The sequence below is a fragment of the Heterocephalus glaber genome, unplaced genomic scaffold (genome assembly GCF_053883595.1).
Source record: "Heterocephalus glaber isolate CG9 unplaced genomic scaffold, H.glaber_assembly_v1.0 deba00001479, whole genome shotgun sequence".
In the NCBI taxonomy this organism is placed as follows: domain Eukaryota; kingdom Metazoa; phylum Chordata; class Mammalia; order Rodentia; family Bathyergidae; genus Heterocephalus; species Heterocephalus glaber.
In genome coordinates, this window is record NW_028258316.1 from 7,787,800 (window position 1) to 7,808,646 (window position 20,847).

Genomic DNA, 20,847 nt, shown 5'->3' on the forward strand with positions numbered 1-20,847 from the left:
ATTTTAGGATTGCTCATCAGAGATGAATGTTTTGGATGAGTTCTAGTTTGCTTCAGAACTCCTTCCCCTCTAAGATTTTTTTTTTTTTTTTTTTTGTGGTACCGGGGATTGAACTCAGGACCTTGCACTTGTAAGACAGGTGTGGTGCCACTGAGCTAAATCCCGGGCCCACCGAAGACTTGGAGCTCTGGGCTCCATCTGTGCTTCATGACAGAGAGGTGACAGAAAGCCTTGGCTAAAGGATGTCAAAAACAACTAGAGATTCGATCCCCAGTACCAAGAAAAAAAACAACAACAAAAAAACTAGAGAGCCAGGGATTTAGCTCAGTGGTTCCACTGCCTGACTCATAAGCTCAAGGTCCCGAGTTCTATCCCCAGGACCAAAAAAAAAAAACAACTAGAGAGCAATTTCCATAGGCCTGCAGTGAAGGATGACCTTAGAAGAAGCCATGTCTTACTTTGCTTTCATGTAAATTCAGCCTAGAACAATTTTTAGAACTTTAAACTTCCAATCTTGGATCTCACTCCAAGGCAATCTGGTTAACATGAAAAGGCTACTGACATATGACCACAGGAGTCTGGACACTCTCTGAGTGAGCTTCATGAATCACTGCATATCCTGTGCCTCGGCTTCCTCATTTGTAAACTTAGAGAGGACCCACTGAACAGACATGCCTGGCATGGTCAGGAATGGTTATTATCATCATCATCACTTCTTTGCAATGCAAGTCTCACGGGGGTTGCAGTAGTGCAGATTCCAACATTTGAACTTAGTCCATTTACTGTTACTGTAACAAAATACTTGAGGCTAGGTAGCATATAAAGAAAAGGTTTATTTAGCTCATCCTGTTGGATGTCAAGGGCATGGCACTGGCATCGGGATGGCTCTGGTGAGGATCTCATGGCTGTTGGCATCATGGTGGAAGCATATGAGACAGCAATCACAGGACAAGACGAACCCGAAGACTGGGAGAGGCCAGGCTTGGTCTTTTCTAATAACCCTCTTGGGAGAACTAATAGGATCATCAGTTTCTTCCAAGGGCAGCACCCTCAGTGATATGATTATTTCCCACTTAGCCCCATCTCCTGAAGGTTCTGTCACCTCCCAGCACCGCCTCTCTAAAGACTATGCCACCAAAGCCCAGGCCCTTGGGGAATATACTCAAGCCATTTCCAAATCCCGGCTGGAGAACAGGATTTAATGAGGTGAACAAGTTTGTCCAAAGGGAGCTCTATTGCCCCGAGCCTAGTATTCCAGTAGATGCCCTGTGTGACCTTGACCCCTGCTTCGGGGTCTACCCCAAGGTCCCGGACAGGTTTCAGAAGCAGGACATGTACCAGATTCCAATCTGGAAATTGTTACATATGTGGGTGGGAAGAGAGGAGGGGCGGTGGTGCTGATGAAGGGACCCAGCCCACTGTGTCCCCCAAATACAGCAGCACCACATGCTCAAGCGGGGGCTTCTGCAGACAAGGCCTTGGAGTGTCCGAGGCAGAGGCACCCCAGAGAGGGAGAGAAACAAGTACAGAAGGCCCACCTCAACTCTAGGTAATGCCCCATTGCTACTTGGGGCCCAAGACAAGGTTCATGGATCATCCTCATATGTGGGGGTTTTTTTGTACCGGGGATTGAACTCAGGACCTTGAGCTTTTGAGGCAGGTGGCAGCACCACTGAGGGAAATCCCCGGCCCAGATCATCCTCAAATGTGAGACAGCCTCAGACCTAGTGCAAGGACAGTGACCTGGATCCAGGTGAAGCGACCGCTGCCGGTGGCCGGCCTCCTCCTTCCACTCTGCGAAGTAAAACCAGCCTGCAGTTGCCCTGGACAATGCGAACGGGCACTGATTTATTTATTAGACTTGAGTGCTTTAGTACAGAACGGTACAGAGATGATACATGTTTGTGCTTCAATACTTTCAAACACTGAGATTCTGATAATTTAAAGGTAAACAAGGTTCAAGACAAACTAGCTTTTTTTTTTTTAAAATATCCTTTTGATAAATTATTTTTATATAAATAACAGAGAAAGGAAAACCAACATGTTTGACAAACAAGGTCCTGAAGCATTGCTTGGTCGGAGGGAGGGGACAAAAGAAGCGGCACGGATAAGAAACAAACCAATGCAAGGCCCTACAGTTCTGTCCTAAGGAAATAAGATCTCTTAAGGGGAGGGGACGACCAGGAGGTGACCTGAAAACTAATCTGTGCAGAGGGGGATTTCACACCACAATGCATCTAACCGGCGGGTGAGGAACATACTGTCAAAGGAAGGTGGAGGCTGTGCTGAATTAGCATACGCCACATTTGCAACGACATCACAAGACACAGTAAGATACACACAGTCTGCGGGAGGGAGAGGGAGGCGGGGACTGGGCAGGGACGTTTTTTGTGACTTCCACTGTCATATTTCCTGACAACAGCAGCAGAACAAGCGATGTGCTCACTCCCAGGCACTGGGGAACTGCTGAGTCCTGAGGATGAGGAGACATCCTTCCAGCATCTGTTTAATTTCTGCTTTACAGCTACATTTTTATACAGAGAATAAAATGATCATTTTCTCTTACGACCACAATGACATATGACTGCACAATACACAAAATAAAGAATTGTAAGTATTTTAAACTGAGGATAATCTAACAAATGTTGCTTGCAAGACAGGGACAGGTTCAGCCTCAATCCAGTAAGAGAGGACAGAGGGGCCCTGTTCTTCAGGTCCATGGCTCTTCCTCCAGCAAAGGGTCCCCTGACCAGGGCTTCCTGACGCTCGAGCCAGACCAGACTGACCCTGCCCGTGAAAAGGAGCTGTTACGGACGCTGCCAGGGCAGGAAGGGGTCTGGTCAAGTGGGCAGGCCTAACAGTTTCCCCAGAGGTCCCAGTGAGCAAATGCTCTTCACACGTCTGGCCGCGGTGACTCAGGCTGGAGAAGGACTCCCCTCAGGGTCACACCTCTGCGGACACAGGTCAGGGAGGGCAGTGCCAGCTGTGGAGAAGACGCCAGCAAACGCCCAGCCTGGCTTTGTGTGACACCCCCAACCCCCACCCGTAGCCATACCACCGAGAGCACGAGCGAGTGGGGGAAGAACCTCCAGCCTCACAACGTGTCTGTCCCGATTGTCACTTCGCAGCTGCTCTGGATGAGAACAGGCACCAAGGGGAGGAACTGGAGTGAAGAGAACAGATTCATCCTCAGTGTGAAATACTTTGAGAACACAGACACCTCTGTGAATCCCAACAAGAACAGGAACAACCCCAAACAAGACCATAACAACACCCAAACTTCTACCTTTGCATACTCAAGCAATTTGCACATGTCGCTGGGGCTATGTACAAGGTCACAGAATCATAAATAACAGGGAGGAGTCCATTCATTCTAGAGTTCACACACTTCCGCAGCACAGCACTTGCAGGTGAACTTCTCCTTGTAGGATACATATGTAAGATACTCTTTTTTTAAAAAACACAATGCATTATTCTCTTTTGCTCCAAACGAGAAGAGGGCATCATGAAACACAAGAAAGCAGCGCGACAGGGCCGGCCAGGGCGTGCAGGGCTGGGAGGCAGCAAAGTAACCGAGGCGTCGCGCTAGGGAGCTGAGGAGCACTGTGGGAAGGGGGTTGTGGTTTGGAGGGGTGGCTTATTTTTTTTAACTGCTTATTTCTTCATCTGTTTTATTCAGTTTCTTCAGCGTGTCCAGCAGTTTCTGTGGGGTGAGAATGTGCGTGGATCCTGGGGGAGGCAGAGAAGACAGTAAGTGTGCCTGTTCTAGCCTCAAGTGCTTGTCTTTTCCTGCGCTTCTCCACTCCCAGACCTGCGCCCGTTCTCCTCCCCCACCCTGGTATGGGTCCAGGGAAAGCAGGGAGGGCCTTGGGGGTGGGGTCTGGCCCTTGTCACAGTAGGCCTGGGAGATGTTTAGGGACTGTGCTTAAACAAAACATATCATCCGGCTCAGGCAGGGTCTCAGGCTATACCAAGGAACAAGGCCCGGTCCACCAGAGCCCAGTGGCATCTGCCTGGCAATGGGGCGGCTGCTTTTCTCATTCTCTCTGAACTCAAGACGAGGCCAAGGAGAGCAATTCCAAACAGCATGGTCAGGGGAGAAGGGTGAGAACAGGACTGGGGCCGGTAGGGGACCGTGTGTGGAAAGCAGGGTGCCTGGGAGGGAGGAGGAGGGCGGGCAAAGCCCCTGGGGAAGCCACTGAGCTCCAGGAGCCGGCTGACTGGTTCTGCCGTGGCGGGGGACCTCAGGTGTGAGAGGGAAAGGGCAGGGACCTGAGGCCTTACCTTGCAGAGACCGTGCATTGTAAGATTAGAAATGCTTGCCAAAGTTTAAGCTAATGGAATCAGATAGACTTCTAGCGCAAAAGTAAAAAAATACAAATTAAAAAATGAAGGCCTCTTTCATAAGGAGAGAGAGATCTAGTAAGTGCAGTAAAAAATGATGCATGGATCGTGTGGTTTGGACATGGACTCAATCAAACAGAAAGGAAGTGACTGGTGGCGTGTGAGCATGAGGCCTGCACGCATGCAGCAGTGGACTTCAAAGAAAGATCCTGGTGGGAAGGAAGAACTAAACAAAAGAGATCCGTGCTTGAAAATGTGCCTCCCTGGAGACCTAGGGAGGGATGGGCCTTTGTGGGAGTAAGGGAGTAGAAACCCCAGATGCCAGATATCCCTCGAAGGCAGGCAGAAGAAAGCTTTGGCTGGCATGTTGGGTGTGATTCCGACACCAGGGCCCCTATGCCTCTGATCACTGCTTGCTCAGCTGATTAAGACTGCTGGCTCGGGCTATCTTCCTGGTCGGTGCAGACCAGCAGAAAATATATAATATCCTTCCCGTTGTGAGAAGCATCTGTCAACATTCCACCCTCTGCTAGTCGACCCCCAGACCCTGCTCACTGCTCTGAGTCAGGAGCCGGCCCTGGGCTACTTCCCAGGGGATGCTGAGTGGATGCCCTGAGCAAACGGCCTGTCTGGGGCCCTGGACTCTCTCTAGCTGACTCATCATGCTGCAGATCTGAGGCTCCATCAGCAGATGTGACGCAGGTGTCAGGAGTGTGTGTCCCTGGTGTTGAGTGCCCCTTTACCCTGAAGCACAGTCAATTCTGTGAATTTATCACTCTTCCCACTAGTCCTAGAGGAAGTCAAAGGCTGTTGGACAAATGAGGGCAAAAGACATAAACATGAAAGCAGCTCGCCCCAAATTCTGAAGTGTGAAGCATTGCCAGCAAGAGGCCTTCCAAACTTCAACTCGATGTAGCCCGCATGTCTGGACACAGAGAGACGTCCCTGGATATGGAATGTGGGGGTAGCTGGGGTTCCCTAAAGCCAACAACAGGGAGCACACCTGCCAGGGAAAACCATCCCTAACTCGCTGCTCCTTGGCCATCCCGCTGCATTCCAGGAAGCAAGAAGGCAGATTCGGTTCTGAGGATGAACCCAAACCCCAAGGGCTCCTCTGGTCAGATGCCTATCCCTAATTGCCCCTCCCCCTGCTTACATGCAAATCCAGCATCTGGGGGAGGCCATAAGAAGGTTACTGAATCCATCCTCTAGAATTCTTGGATACTATCTGATCCTAAACCATCTGAAGTTCCCTGTCTTGACCGAGGAACAATTTTAGGGCAGAGCATTGGTGACAACCAGCTACATTCCTGGGCTTTCTCTTACCTGGTCTCTTTAAAGGGACAGACCAATCAGTATTAAGCTAAATCACCTCAAAGCCAATTTTTGATACCTACTAGTCTGTATCACTTCAATAATGTTGATTGAGCTTTTCTGCATTATAAACACTGCAAATTGAGCTGGGTGAGTCCATAAGGCACACTACAAATGTCCTCATTTTGAATCCAAATGTGGCTGACATGTCAGCCTTCCCAAAAAGAGCAGCTGGGGATTCCCCTGCTTTGTGGGTCTACTTCACCTAACTCGATGATGATGAAACCGAGTGGGCACCTGTCCAACGTTTTCAAGGCCATGGGCAACACAGCAAACTCTGACAGGACAAATCCTTCCTCTACACTGACATCAGCTAGACAGCAAGAGTTCTGAGACTGGCCAATCACCCAGCACAGGCTGGCCCAGACCTACAGACCCTGGGAGACCCGGAGAGGAGGGACGAGCATGATAACCGGGGTTGGCTGGGGCGCAGAGGTCAGGCCCCTCCCTCAGCCCAAGGGCGGGAAGACAGGAGGCCAGAGCGGAGGCTGCTTGCTCAGGGTGAGCTGGAGGCACAGAAGTCTCTCTCTCCTCTCAATCCTAGGCTTCGGGGACCTCCTGGGAGGGGAGGGGATGCGAGTGATGCTTAGCAGCTGGGCTCTGAATGCAGGTCCAAACCTGAGTCCCACTGAGAAGGAAACTTACCTGACTCCAGTCTGGGCCAAAGCAACAATATGAAAAATGAAAATGCAAAAACTTTCTCCCAAGTGCTATGTGCGGCACAAGAGGTCTAATCCAGACTCTAGTTTTTCATTTGCTGCTGGCAGCCTCTTGGGCATTCCCTCACGATTGGTAGTTGGCCCAAATCAACCAGACTGAAGGGGTGGAAACTTAAAAGGTGCCACTTTGTGGACGATTTGGAGGGATGATGGCAGGGTCTAGGATGAGGGTTGGTGGAATCTGTGCACCTCACCTGTCCACAACAGTATCCTGAGACCCAGACCTGGGGAAGCTGCCTCAGCGAGAAGAGAGGAAGGCACTGTTACCCATGCAGGATGTCTTGGGGACACTCACTGCTGGGCAGGAAGACTCTTCTCTCTCCTTTTTTTTTGGTACCGAGGATCAAACTCAGGACCTTGTGCTTGCAAGGCAAGCAGCGGAACCACTGAGCTAAATCCTCAGCCCCAAGAAGACTCACCTCTTAAAAAATACATTGCCACAGAACTGATATTCAAGGAGAAAACTCAGGTTCTCCAACAATCTGCATTGTTTTGCCCTTTGGTCACTTGGGGTCGCCCCCCGCCCATGCTGGGAATTGAACCCAGGTCTCCTCAAATATGCTAGGTCAAGTGCTCTTCCACCAAGCTAAATCCCCAGCCCGAAGTCAGATTGTAATCTGCTCTCTGGTGTCAGGGCTTTGTGCTTCAATGTCCTAACTAAGCCCTGTAAAATCCAACATTGCCAGTAAACTATTTTAGAGGCCAAGTGTGCACAAGCAGAGCTTGCACTCTCTCTTGACAGCAGCAGAGCTGCAGCTGATCAAATAGAAAATAAGGGAAACCCTCAAAGGAGCCTTGTCTTTGGAAGCCAGGAACCCCAGCATTAATGCTAGCAGGAGCCCTGGGTACAGGTTTGTCATCCCTTCGTATCCTGCAAGTGGTCTGCCGTCCTGCAGTTGGCAAGTCCTCTAGGGGTCCTCAACACAGCCTGCAGCAGATGCTGCTCACCTACCTGCCAACTGTGCTCAGAACTAGATGTCTCTGGTTAACACCCGATCAGGGTGCTTCTAGGGAATGATTTATTTTTAACACCTCCCTCTGGTTCCCACCCACTGGCCTTGCTTTCTAGAGGAAGATGAACCTAGGCCGAGACCCAGGGCCATCACTAGCTCCTCTGTAGCTCATGGCTACCTTGGAGCATGCCATTCCTCTGCCAGCGCCAGGAGAGGAGGTAAATGGCGCAGCTTCTTGTTCCTCCCTTCTGGATGCACAATCTCTTTCTTTTCTTTTTTTATTGAGACAGAATCTCACTCTGTAGTTCAGGCTGGCCTTTAATTGACTATGTAGCCCAGGCTGGCCTCGAGTTCACAGCAATCCTCCTGCCTCAACCTCCCGAGTCCTGGGATGACAGGTGTGTGCCACCACACCCGGCTGGATCACTTTATTTAGAGAAAGGAGCAAGCTTCTGATGTTATCTAGCCAAGGTTCTGCTGTATCATTCCTCTGCAATTCCTCAGAAAGAGAGTGTGGGTGGATCTGTGTGGTTTGAGCCACACATCTGAGGTACTGAGTTACACACGTGAGAGCTCCAAGGAGCCTCAGGTGTCCTGATCCAGCTTCAGGAGTAGGGAGACTTCCTAAGCCACTGCATTCATGGAGGAGCAGGGCTGGAGTCCAGTCCTCCTGGCCCAGAGCCCAGGTTCCCCTGACTGCTTACAGGTGGCTCAAGCTCTGTGGCTCACCAGGCCACATCTCAGCTCAGGGTGAAGGGGCGTTTTCAGGGTCCATCCTCAGCAGTGCATCTGAGGTCAGGTGCACAAAAGGTGGCCCCGATCTCGGGTTCCGTAACAAAGTGGAGGAATTACGCTGGTACAGATCAGTCAGCCACTTAAACACATTACAGGAAGTGCTCACACTTGTGAAGAATGGAGGGAGAGGAAGGAAAGAGGACGATGTGGAAAAACACAATTTGGATCATGTACCACACAGAAAAGAGGTTCCTGGGTAGCAAGCTTGGGGCACAGCAGAGAGGACAATCTGGTAATACACAAAGCATCAAGACCAGATTTCCCCAGAAAGGCTTCAGGCTTCACCAGGAAACCCCAGAGGGAGACAGTGTGTCATCACTCGACTCTTGGAAGGTTCACAGGAGGACGAAAATAAAAGCAAGTTCTTAGAGAGCTGATGGCTTCCACATGCCATTTTCTGGCGAGCAACGTTGGACAAAAGCGCTTCTCACTGAGCCCATGGTGGCTTGTGCCAGTCACACTTAGCACCTGTCTCCTGGGGAAGTGGCTGTGCTGGGAGAAGGTATTCACCTATCTACCCTGACTGAGGCCTCTTCTGTCGCTTCCCCAAGCCTTCCTCATCTGGACACCCACAGGTGAGACCCTGGACGCTGCCTTTTAGAAATGGCCTTTTCCAGATGGCTTCACGCTCAAGCGCCCAAGCCACACTACCACCAAGACACTTACATTCCCTGTGGGAGCCCACAGTGCAGCCCTGGGCAGCAGGCAAAGGCACCACCACGCCTCAGGCATACCTCAACTTCTGGCTACCTCTCTGAGGACTGCTCACGAGGCTCGGTTTTACTGCCCTGGTTTAACCCAGTGGCTGCTGCTGCCTGCCTGAGCAGCATGTGGCCCAAGACATGAGTGAGCTGGCAGGTTGGAGCCCAGAGGGGGGCAGGGCAGGGTAGGAAGGCAGCACTGGACACATTTTCAATCGGTGTTAAGAACTGCAAGCATTTTCTTGTTAAAAGAAAATTAAAAAAATAAGAAACCAAAAAGGGAAAAACAAAGAAAAAAGAGTGACGGAATAATCAAAGAAAACCCTTCAGAGTGGAAGAGTTTCTTTTCTGTAATAAGCTGCTTTTACTTTGTTTCTTTGGCTCTCACTCCACTGTTGGAGCCTGATCCTCAAAAGATACCCTAGAGGACTCCCTGAAGTCGGGGTGTCTCAGGTCCATGAGAAATTTGGTGGGAGTAAGAATATGAGTAGAACCTGTGGGAGAACAGAGGCCAGCTGACTGCTTGAACAAAGGTAGGTCACAGGAACATGCCAACTTAGGCCTACGTTGTCCGCAGCCAATGAGGTGTGAGGAAGCTTGACGCACAGACATGCATGAACGCACACACACAGGGCCACGGGCAGCAAGGCAGCAGGCATGCACGAAGCGGATGAGGACACACAGTGGACATCAGCTGTCTGTGCGAGATCCCTCCACGAACCTGCACGGGCAGCTTTCTACCCTCGGCTTCCCACCTCCCATCATGGAACCTTAAGGCAAGTCCAAAGGGGAAGAAGATTTACACCCAAAGCCTGGCTGTGACAGCTTCTGTCCAGGAATGCTGTGTTTGTGCTTTAGGTTATTCAACACATTCATGCAACATGTATGCAAGCAGGGGACACAGCTGCATCACTGGGGCCTAACCACAGAAAGGAGAATGGTTATAGGGGGAACTGGCGATCAGACATGGGAGGCCCTGGGGCCTGGAATGGGGAGCACACTCTTCCCACCAGACGCAGATGGTGGTACTGAGAAGCACTGATGGCCTCAAGTCTATCGGTGGACCCGGGTGGCCACATGACTGGTCTATGGAGCCTGCACACTTGGATAGCTTGGGGGGTGCTGTGACTTGGTCACCCCAAAGGAGGTATAAAACACTTGTTACTGAGGTGATGATTACCTGGGATCAAGGCCAGCAGTGGGTACCTATGGGTAGGGGACAGCTCGGGAGGACACGTAAATGGCCTGTGAAGCTATCCTTAGGCCCCAGAGAGGACGCACAGGGTGCATCCATAGGGTGGAGCACAGCACATCCCTTCCAAGGGACACTAAGGCCCCGGCCTCATGCTTTCCTTGGCATGAGTATGTTCCCGTAGAGGGTGGAGCCTTAACAGAGTGCGACAGTCAGGCTGGCAGGGTCCGGATGCTATCTCCGCATGAACTGTCCATCCCTCTCGAACTGGTGGGTGGAGGGGGAGCTTAATAACTCCCTACCATCTGGGGAGCGCCCACAGTGCGGGCCTGGTGCTGGGAACTTGCAGCGCTCAACTCAGGACTAGCTCAAGGCTGCAAGGGGGTGTTATAAAGCTGGCTTTATTGGGTAAGGGCAACGGCTCCTCGGAGAGGTTAAGTCACCTGTTCAAGGTGAGCCCACTTGGCAGTGGCGAACAACAGGTTTCAACCTGAGCTGCTGGACTCTATGATCAGGCACTTTCCACCTCGTGGTACTGCCTTTCGGCAAGGACAGACAGAAGGGACCCCTTTGCCCTTAGTTTCTGCTACCCAGGTGAATAGGACTGGGTTTCACCGGGTCGATGGAGAACCCAAGACACAATGTGACATCAAAGCATGGGATGGTGTCTGAGCAATGAGGTAGCTCCTTCCTCCGGAAGGCATGCAGGACTCACCTATCAGTACCTCCCACTTGCCGTTGGCTTGGGTCACCTCGTAAGCACAGCGCATCTCGTTCAGGCTCACGCCCCCAAGGATGAAAATAATGAGGCGGGGGCCACTGCGGTACTCCCCCGGGGCCTTATTCTTGTGCCAATGCCCATAGCGAGCGCTAAGAAGAGAAGGAGAGAATGACGTCTGTCTGTATTTAGAGTATCCTATGCTTCAGATCGAGGTGGCTGTCTATGCCACAGCTCTGTACACCTGGCCCCCAAATAGAGCAGATGCTCGCAAGGGTTGGGTGAGTTGAAGTCCAACGCAATTCCAAGCCACATGAACACCTGTGCTGTGACCCTGTCACTCTCTAGAAGTGTGCGGGCGACAGGTTCAGCCAGCCCTAGCATTGGATGGGTCACATTCAGCAGCTTTCCTGGCATTGTGCTCAGTAAGGTGTCTGCTCCAGATTGTACATGACCCTGAGCTGGCCTGGGGCACTAAGCCATGAGGATAGGCCGGGTCCTCACGGGTCCCCTAGAGGCCTCAGGTAGGTTGGGCCTCTTAGCACTGTGTCCCCAGGGAGAGACAGGCACTGACCCCCCAAGAGGTCAAAGTTCAGAGAGTGGGTGAGTGAGAGAAGCAGGTCTGAACTGTGCTGTGATGGAGGAGAGCTTAGCACCCTGGGGACAGGCAGAGGGTACAGCCGGGTCTGGCACCACCGCCAGGCTGCCTCCTGAGAAGCAGGGGTGAGCGGCCCCGCAGCGTGGGGCCTCCCTGAGTCCCTGCACCTCCTTCAGAGCAGGGAGAAAAGAGTTGCGTTTGGGCTGGGAAAGCAGGAAGAAATGAATGGAAGGCAACACATCTCCTCTGGACACTGAAGCGTTCTTTCTGGCTTAGGACAGCATTACAGCTGCTTCCCAACCTAGATGCATCCAAGGCTTGGTCTCTCCTTGCTGCCTCTGAGCAGTCTGGCTATAGCCCTCCTTGGGATCTTGTCTTTTATTCCAAGTTTGGCAATGAACATTTCACATGTGCTAGATCAGAGGGAACACCAGTGCACAGATGTCACCAGGGGCCTTTGGCCCTGGCCCTGGCCCAGGGAAGGGTAATAATGAAAACAGAAAGAGGAGAAGAAAGGTGGAAAAGCAGGGGAAGAGGGACAGAGGGGCGTGTTCTGGACTGTCAACCCTGGGAACTGCAGTTACTGGTGCCAGCAGTCACCTTCTTGGAGTCCCTTGCTCATTTGCTCAGCCCCAACTGTTCTCAGGAGCCACTGTATGGATACACAGCATTTTGTTTACTTATTTCAGTCAGTGAATGTTGATGTTGTTTCCACACTGGGGCTGTGACAGACAGCCCCTGTGAACACAGTGTACCAGGACTTAAACAGTGGTTAGGGAGCAGCAGAGGTAACACCTGGCTAAAGATCTGAAGGAGGTAAGTGGTAGGCTGTACAGGTACCTCTGGTGACAGATCATTTCAGGCAAAGGGAAACAGAAGTGCAAAGGACCTAAGGCACAAGTTGGCCTGGCAAGGGGACTGGTGTGGCACAAGCAGAGTATGTGAAGGGGCGGAGTGAGGAACGAGAAGCTGGGGTGAAGCTGTGCGGGCCACGGTAGGGACTTGGCTGCATCCTGGCTGTGGTGGGGAGCGGTGAAGGGCTCTTGTGGGTCTCATCATCTCACAGCAAGACAACCACGTAGCTGCCATCCAGTCGGACCCCCACCTCTTTGCCTACCCCATGTGTACCCACCTGACAGCAGTGGTACTGAAGGAGGCGGAGGAGCGGGTGGAGATATATGGGTAGTGCTTGGTATCAAGTTTGTCCTCGATAGTATCCTGCAGAGAAAAAAGACAGAGGTCAGGCCTGCCATCCATGTGAAAAGGGAACCAAAGCAAGATGATGCTAAGAGCAAGGCAGGCAGCAAAACTGAGACCAGGTTTGCAACAGCCTGAGCTCTCTCACCAGGGCAAAGGCCCGGCCCAGTGCTCACAGAGCCAACTGGCTGTTACACTGCCAAGGGTCAGTAAGTCTACTCTTTAAGTATAAAAAATAAATTTTCCTTGTTTCTCTTCCAATTTCCTTTTTAAAAATAATCTGTCTGGGCCAGGGATTTAGCTCAGTGGTTCCGCCACTGACCTCGCAAGAGCAAGGTCCTGAGTTTGATCCCCCGTACCAAAAAAAAAAAAAAAATCTGTTACACACGTTGTGTTCTGCCCATAAATTCCTGACACTTGCCATCAGCCTGGTGGAAACTGCCAGGGGCAGAATCTCTCCTGCAGCCTTTCGAGGGGCTTGATAGTCTAGTGGGTGGGTTCTGCCACCTCCTGCTGCCTGGAAATCCACACTCCTTGCAAGAGCCACGATGTGACACATATGTCCTTGGGGGCCCAGAGAGCAAGAAGATGAGAGAGCAAAGGAGGGAATGAGACACAGAGGCTGGCTCTATCTGTTCCACCAGGTTTCTGCACACTTCTCGTCCACCCATCCTTTCAGTTTTGTGCTTTAAAAATAGAAAGCTGACTCATCCTATCTATTTAAAATACATTTATTTTAACATATGATTTAGTAAGGCACCCCTGGGCTGCTACAAACTAAGGGCAAGTCCTTTCCTTCCCTGGAGCCTAGTTTTGCTCGCTTGCCAAGTGTGGAAGTGGAACAAGTTATCTTGAGGCCAATCCCAAGGATCTGGCCGTGCAGGACTATGCAGATTCTTCTCGCTAAAGAAGAGAGGCTGGGACACAGCAGAAACACCAGAGCCACTGTGATGCCCCACCTTTATCATCCTGCAGCCAACAGATGCAGAGCACCTGCTCTGCGCAAGGCTCTGTGCCAGAGGACAGGCAGCCAAGGACAGGATCACTGCAGAAGATGACCCACCTGTAAGCAGTACACATGCATGTAAGAGCACCCGACACTGCTTCAGGAGCAGAGGAGGCCTCCCCATGCCGGTAGTCAGGTAAGTGGGGCAGCCTACAGGTGCTATGTGACCTTACAGACTCTGAGGGAAAGCAGGACTGAGGGAAGGGTCAGAACATTCTAGGAAAGGGACCCATGTGAAGGAGACCAGAGGCCTGGTCTCTCGGTATGGAGGTGATCAGGGAGGGGAACAGCAGGAGGAGTGGCAGGCCAGGCTGCGTCACCTTGCTAAGAGCCTTCCACAACCAGTACCTTGTTCATGTGATCTCTGACATGCTGCCATGGCCATGGCTCCTTTAGACATCAAAACATTTGAGCGCCCCAAAGCACAGGGCCAAATCCCCAATAACAAAAGCAGCAAACAGATGGCTCCTGGGGGCTTCGTCACAACTCTTAATGAGCCCTTGGAATAAAGTGCATTTACTCCCTCACAGAAGTGAGACCACAGGGTATCATGGCCACCAGAGAGCAGGTAAGGCTGGAAGCACCTGGCTCCCCTCCCCACAGCCAGCCACTGACCTCCATGATGTCCTTAATGATCGGGGTCCACCGTGAGAGCTGGTAAGTCTGCTCACTGATGCGCTCCTTCCGCTCCGGCTTGCTCCTGCGGCGCAACGTGGACTGCAGGCAAGCATACATGAGGTCAGAATCTGATCAGGGGCCCCCTGTGCCTTAATGGCCTCTGGGAATTCAAAGTCAGTGTTGGCAAAGAATAATAAGAGGGGAGGTTTTCCCCAGAATAGTACAAAATGTGCCCCTTTTAGGACTGGAGCAAATTTGGTTCTTTAAAGTCATGAAAGATGACAAATGTAAGTCAAATATGTAAGTGCCATTAAAAAAAAATCAGGTAATTAAAAAAAATTTTTTGCCATCACTGAACCTGGTGGCCTGCCTATAATTCCAGCTACTCTGGAGGCTGAGGCAGGAGGATTGCAAGTTCAAGGCCAGCCTTGGCAACTTAGCAAGATCCTGTCTCAAAATAAAAAAAATTTGAAAAGGGTCAGGTTTGTAGTTCAGAAGTACAGCACTTGCCTGGCATGTGCAAGGTCCTAGGTTTAATCCCCAGTACCTCAAGGAAAAAAAAAGCTTGCTGCCTATGATAGAAGGAAATACTATTTTGAGTATGACTTAGTTTTTATTTCATTTCAACAGCATAGGTTGTACTAAATGAATCACCTCTACTACTATTTTGATCTCTCTGGTGAACAAGGGTATATGAACACCAAATCCTGCCAGTGGCAGACTGCCCGGTGGTGGTGGCCGTGGCACAGAGCCTGGGTCTTTAAGATTCTGGCTCACCTGCAGCTCTGTTAGTTCTGCTCCATGGGCTCCCTGCCTGTAGGTGGAACGTGTTCTTAAAGGTCCTGTAGGGCCCTGCCCAGAGCACACCGGGTGGGGCTCCAGATGATCTGCTCAATCTCTGCCCAACACTCAGAAGTGGCAAGGCAGCCTGCCTCAAAGTGTGGCCTTCACTTCCTCAGGTCAGACGCTGAGTCTGAGGCGTCCAGAGGTAAAGTCAGCCCAACCTCAAAATATGAAGGGTGAAAGTGAGTGACCTGTTTGAGTTCAGCTCAGAGACGCAGCAGCTCAGCTGTGGCAACTGCAACACCAGGAGGTGCACGTCTGCTTCCTGACTGTGACCTCCTTCACCTCCGACTTTATCTGCCTCTCCTGGGCAGTCAGTGTGGTGCACCGGTGCGTCATGAGACACTGTCCCTTAGTACATAGCAGACAGGACATGCCCCCCCCCCCCGCCCCGTGAAGGGCCCTCACATCCGTGACGATGGGCACCCCAAGGTGCGCCATGTTGGTGATGATCTCGCTGTCCTCTGGGGGGATCTGAGCATGCTGGATCAGCTTGTTCAGGTTCTCCTCAGTGATGCCTGTGGGCACAAGAGGGCCATCAGCACACCCAGCGACTGCCACCATGACCCACTTCCCTTCTCCTGGTACCACAGCAACTGGACTCTAACTCCCTTTCCACCAGTCACTCAGTCCCAAGTGATGACCTTCAGCAGCTGCCCTTCGAGGTCTGTTTCCAGCTGTCCTGCTTTTTAGTAATCCCTGCCCACCAAAGTCAAACTGGACAAGGGAGTCTTACTACCCATCTTCTGCAACGTGGACACTCTGGGCAACTATGTTGTGGGTAAAAGTCAGTTCTTTGATAAAAGGTAGAGATTACAAATGTGATGCAAGTTAAAAACCCATGGCAGAAAAACACCAAAAAACCAAAAAAACCCATGGCAGGAAGAGCTCTGGTAAACTGTCTCGAAGCCGGTCAGTTCTTCCTTCTCTCTAGCCCCATCCTCCTCTCCACTATCCACGATGCTTCCTAACTCAGAATTATGAAAGGCTACTCAGCCTCTGCTTGTGACTGATCTGACTACACTGCATTTCCCCAAACATGAAGAGCCCCTAGAACCTACACTCCTTCCCCTTTCTGTCTCTCATAAACCATGTTTCTGCTGTTTTCTCTCTCAGCTTATCCCCTCTGTATACCCTCCCTTTCTTACCATTCTTCAAAAAGATGTAGAGAAGGATGATGCGGATTTTGTCGTAAGTGCTGACATTCGCATCCAGCAGGATGGGGACAATGGCTCTCATGGGGTCCTTGATCTTCTCCCCTTCTGCATCTGTACCCATTGCCAGGTCCTGTAGAAAACATACCTTGCTGGCTCTACTTCCGGTGACAGTCTGCACGGGTGGAAGCACTTAGAAGTTTGCGGCCCATGAATGCCTGGGCTGTGCAGCATGGTGAGGTCAGGTCGTTAACAGGGCTTCTCCTCTCACAACATGCAATGTCAGCGTTAGTGTCATCAGCACTGCTTTAGACAGCGTCAGTGAGAGTGCACGGCAGGCCCTAAGTGTAATCTCCAAATGAGAAAGCCCAGGGCCTGCCACTTCGTGTAAGGTAAGTTATCACCTAGGTGGGTGCGCCTGAGAGTGCCTGTGCCAATTCCTAGGCCTGCCAAGGTATCAGAGCTGGAATGGATGCACTCCCTGTCCAGGAGAGCTCTGGCAGTTCAAGTGGCCCCTGCATAGTTGGATTCTTTCCATTCTGCTTACCCTTGCACAGAAGGACAAGCTTTTTGAGTTTTGACTATTCTAGGGTTTTAACCTGTTTTTAATCTTCCCACCACGTTTCAAGGGTGAGGAAAAAAAATGAGGGGGTTTTCCAAACCTGCAAATTCAAGGCCTGGGAGATGAAGGAGAGAAGGGCTGACAAAAGAAATGGGGATGGCCAGGGATTTAGCTCAGTGGTTTCAGCGCCTGCTGCGCAAGCACAAGGACCCAAGTTCAATCCCCAAAGAACTGGGGATGAAAGGGACCAGAGGGAACACAGTTCCTTGCCCCACTGTACACCTTGGATGCAGAGGGCAGTGCGCTGCTCTCTGCAAACCAAGGGTCACTTGCTGTCGTTCCCAGAGATCCTCAGTCGCAGCTTCCTTTGTAGCTCTTTGGAGGCTGTCTGGAGGCTTCCTTTTTTCTCTCACGACCCCAGGAGTCCACACAAATCACGATCTCGAATTATAGCTGCTTTCCATGCTGGATCGGATTAGAGGAAGGCAGGGCAGCCCTTCCTCCTCCCGGCCCCTCTTAGCTCTCCTAGCCCTGACTCTGCAGGACCTGACCACCCCTCTCTGCAAGCCTAGTTAAATGCAATGAGTTTGACAATATCTTTGAGAAGTTTAAGCTTCCAAAGATTAGTCCCAAACTGTGTTTTTATTGGCTTAAGAACAACCTGCTTTTGGGATGGTCAAGCTCCTTCGGAAAGGACACCTGCTTGGCAAGCTCACGGGAGAAGTGGATGGATTTTGCCCCTTATAAAATAGCCAACAACATGGGATGGGGCTTGGAAACCTAGGCTGGGCTATCTCACCAACTCAGAGGACTTAAATCTTAAGCTTTACACTGAGAACTTGAGTTGGCATTTTACTGTGAAAACAGACTTTTCACAATCTTTTAATGTCACATTCTCTCTTTCCTCACAAGTTGACATACAGGGGCTGGGGGGAGCTCAGTGGTACGGCATGTGCTTAGCATGTGCAAAGACCTGGGTTCTATCCCTAGCACTATCAAAAAAAAAAAATTGACACATAGTAACATTGTCACGTTTGAAGAAAGGAGGGCCTTGGGGCCCGGGATTTAGCTCAGTGGTTTCTGCTGCCTGCTGTGCAAGTGCAAGGACCTGAGTTCGATCTCCGGTACTAAAAAAAAAAAAAATAGTAGTAAGAAAGGAGGGCCAGGTTAAGGGACTCTATACAATACCCCTAAAAAATGTGTCAGTTCTGTGAATTCCCTTTTGGAGATGAGGAAACTAAAAAGAGAAATAGGCACATTTAAATTATGTATATATTAGTGACAGAGACAGAACTCAAATCCCACCCTTTTAATTTCCAGGATGAAATTTGACCAATGAGGCTTAGGAGGATTCTTGACCTACTACTGCCCTGCCTGCTCTCGGCTTCTGTGTCTCCAAAGCTGGTGGGCCAACAGCACCAGGGGAACACATTGAGAACATAAAATTCAACCTGTTGAAATACGACTTGGAACTCCCTATGTTTCTCTTTAGCCATTCCAGGGAAAACAGAGCCTTTAGAAAGAGCCAGACATGCAAATCCAAATGGCACGGCACTCCAGATCAGTCTATCCCTACCATTGAGAGAGGAACCAGACCAGCTCCAGGGCTGAGACAACGTGAGGTCACAGGCTCTCCCATGTCTATTTCCTATGATTCTGCAGGATGTTCAAGGTCAGATATTAAAATTCAGCTGGGTGAAAGGGCATGGCAGAAGCCCTGCCATACAGAAAGGGGAAAAAAGTTCTACCTGCTCCACTCGGCAGAGTTTATCTACGGTGCCTTGGTAATGCTTCATGCAGTCCTCGGCAAGGTGCAGGTGGGTCGAATACTAGGAAAAACCACGGGAGAATTGATTAAGGAACTAATCATTGCCTCGTGCAGCATCAGGTGAACATCTGCTACGTATAGCACTGTTGGGCACTGTCACGTCTAGCCTCATGAGGACAGAAAATCTGTGCAAGTGAGTATACAAACACAAGGAAGAAAATACTCCATGTCAGGAGAGAGGGTCAAGGGTGTGCAGGTTTTACAAGGTGTCCACAGATTTTTTGCTGCATCTTTCTCCAGGAGAGGAAGCTTCGTTTCCTTCTCCTCGAGTGAGGCTCGATTTAGCCACCACTTCTCACTCACATCGGGCGGACAGAAGCAAGGGCATGTGATATCTGAGATCAGGACATCCTCCTGGCCCTCTCTCAGATCACTCACTGTGGGGAAGCCAGAGGTCATGCGGTAAGGACATCCAGGCACATGGAAAGGCCTGTGTGGGGGAGCTGGGGCCTCCCACCCACAGTGAGGGAATGCAAAGGACAAAGGAAGAGAAAGGTGTAGGGGAGAAAATAGGAATGGGAAACAAGTTGTCTTTCCTAGACTTTTCCTTTTCTTTCTAATAAAAGTTTTAAAGAGGACTAAAAATTTGTGGATTCCAATTAGAATAGGAGGGCTCTACAAAGTCTTTTTGCAGCTATTTACACATGATTCAAGTATACCATTCACAATTAACACACCTTGCTGAGCTCTTTCTGGTACTGAGGCATCTTCTTCAGCATCTGAGACAGGTCCCGCATGGTGGTCTAAGGAAAAGGAAAGATAAAGCAATAGTGTTGCTCTACTGGCCTTGACCTAACACGCCTTGCAAGGCCCAGACGGATAGCGGCCACACTGGGCTCCCTAAGAGCTGCTCTGGAGCTCTCAAGATGAAGCTCTTCAACACAAGATCAAGTGTGTTCAGATTTCCACGCCTCTGGCTCAAAAACTTACTGATCTTTATAAATGTCACAGTTATCTTCCAGGGGAGCACTAACCCCTGAAGTCTAACAGTTTTATTCCACTGGATTAGGGAGTTATTGAGAGCATAATTCTTGTCCCCCAATTTTTTTCCCTTCTTTACACTGCTTCTGGCATCAGCTGTGCACTTCTCCCCAGCAGAAGGCTGCAGGTAGACAGGCGGGGAACAGGGAAGTCAGAGAGGGCTGTTTATTTTCTGACTGTGTGACCCACCTAACCCTTCCAGTGAAAATCTACTGGATACTAGTGCACCTCAGGCACTAGGAAGCACTGGATATACAAGGGTGAAAGAAAAAAAATTTTTTTAAAAGAATTTCTGCTTCTCGGATCTTAACCCTTAGCAGAGACACCAAATAAGCCATGGCAGTAGAGTGGATCTGGGCTTTGGAGCAGACTCAGTGTGTAGCGTGGGTGCGAATAACTCACACCTCACTGGTCTAGACAGAGGCTAGATATCCCCAAGGAAACCATGGCTGAGCAAAGCGCCCAGGTAAGGCCTGAGGTGAGAGCACTCGGCTGGCTGGAGTAAGGAGCTGGGGACGAGGAGGGGGGTGGCAGAGAGGACACAGCCTGATGTCTTGGCTTGGGAGGGGCTGTTTGCAGATAGAAGAAGCTGGATTCTGAGGAGAACCAAAAGACACTAAATGGTTTTAAGGAAGATGGTAACATGACCAGAGCTGATTTGCTAAGTCCACTCCCCTTGACTGAAGTGACAGGTAGTCAGGTTAAGGAGAGGCTTTGGTAAATCAGGCTATGAATTCTAATTCTATCACAAGATAAAAAGTCTCATGGCTTTCTGGCTTAAAATGACTCCTGAGCCAAGTGTGGTGGTATGTGCCTGTAATCCCAGTACTTTGGAAGGCTGAGGCAGGAGGATGCCAAGTTTAAGGCACTCTGGGCAACTTAGTGAGACCCTGTCTCAAAAGTAACAACTAAGAAAACATAAAGGGCTGGGTATGCAGCTCAGTACAAAAGCCTTGGGTTCAATCCCCAGTACTGGGGTCGGGGGAATCAGGATCTCAAACAGTAAATATCAATCCTCTAAATAACAAATGTCAGCTTCCTATTAATATCAAAATAAGGGACCGCCAGAATGAATCTTTTTTTTTTTCTTTTTGGTACCGGAGATCGAACTCAGGACCTTGTGCTTGCAAGGCAGGCACCAGAACCACTGAGCTAAATCCCCACAGCCCACGCCAGAATGAATTCAGAATAAATGCAACATTAAATGAAGACAGAAATGTGATTCTAGTTTATTCTGGGCGGCATCTTCCTCCACCTTGAGTGT

The 20,847-nt window shown here is 50.4% G+C and overlaps 1 protein-coding gene across 2 annotated transcripts in view; it reads right to left on the bottom strand.

Annotated features, from left to right (window-relative positions):
• Positions 1-1,826: 1,826 nt before the first annotated feature.
• The window catches only part of Stxbp1 (syntaxin binding protein 1), a 70,727-nt gene continuing 51,706 nt past the window's right edge, over positions 1,827-20,847 (bottom strand). The window contains exons 12-20 of one of the 2 annotated variants that reach the window (XM_013073751.3): positions 19,280-19,345; positions 18,523-18,603; positions 16,207-16,345; positions 15,467-15,576; positions 14,213-14,314; positions 12,527-12,612; positions 10,794-10,948; positions 9,255-9,380; positions 1,827-3,729 (exon numbers count right to left, since the gene is read on the bottom strand). In XM_013073751.3, coding sequence (XP_012929205.1) covers positions 9,271-9,380; positions 10,794-10,948; positions 12,527-12,612; positions 14,213-14,314; positions 15,467-15,576; positions 16,207-16,345; positions 18,523-18,603; positions 19,280-19,345 — 849 coding nt within the window. In that variant the 3' untranslated portion in view covers positions 1,827-3,729; positions 9,255-9,270. 2 annotated transcript variants of the gene reach the window in all.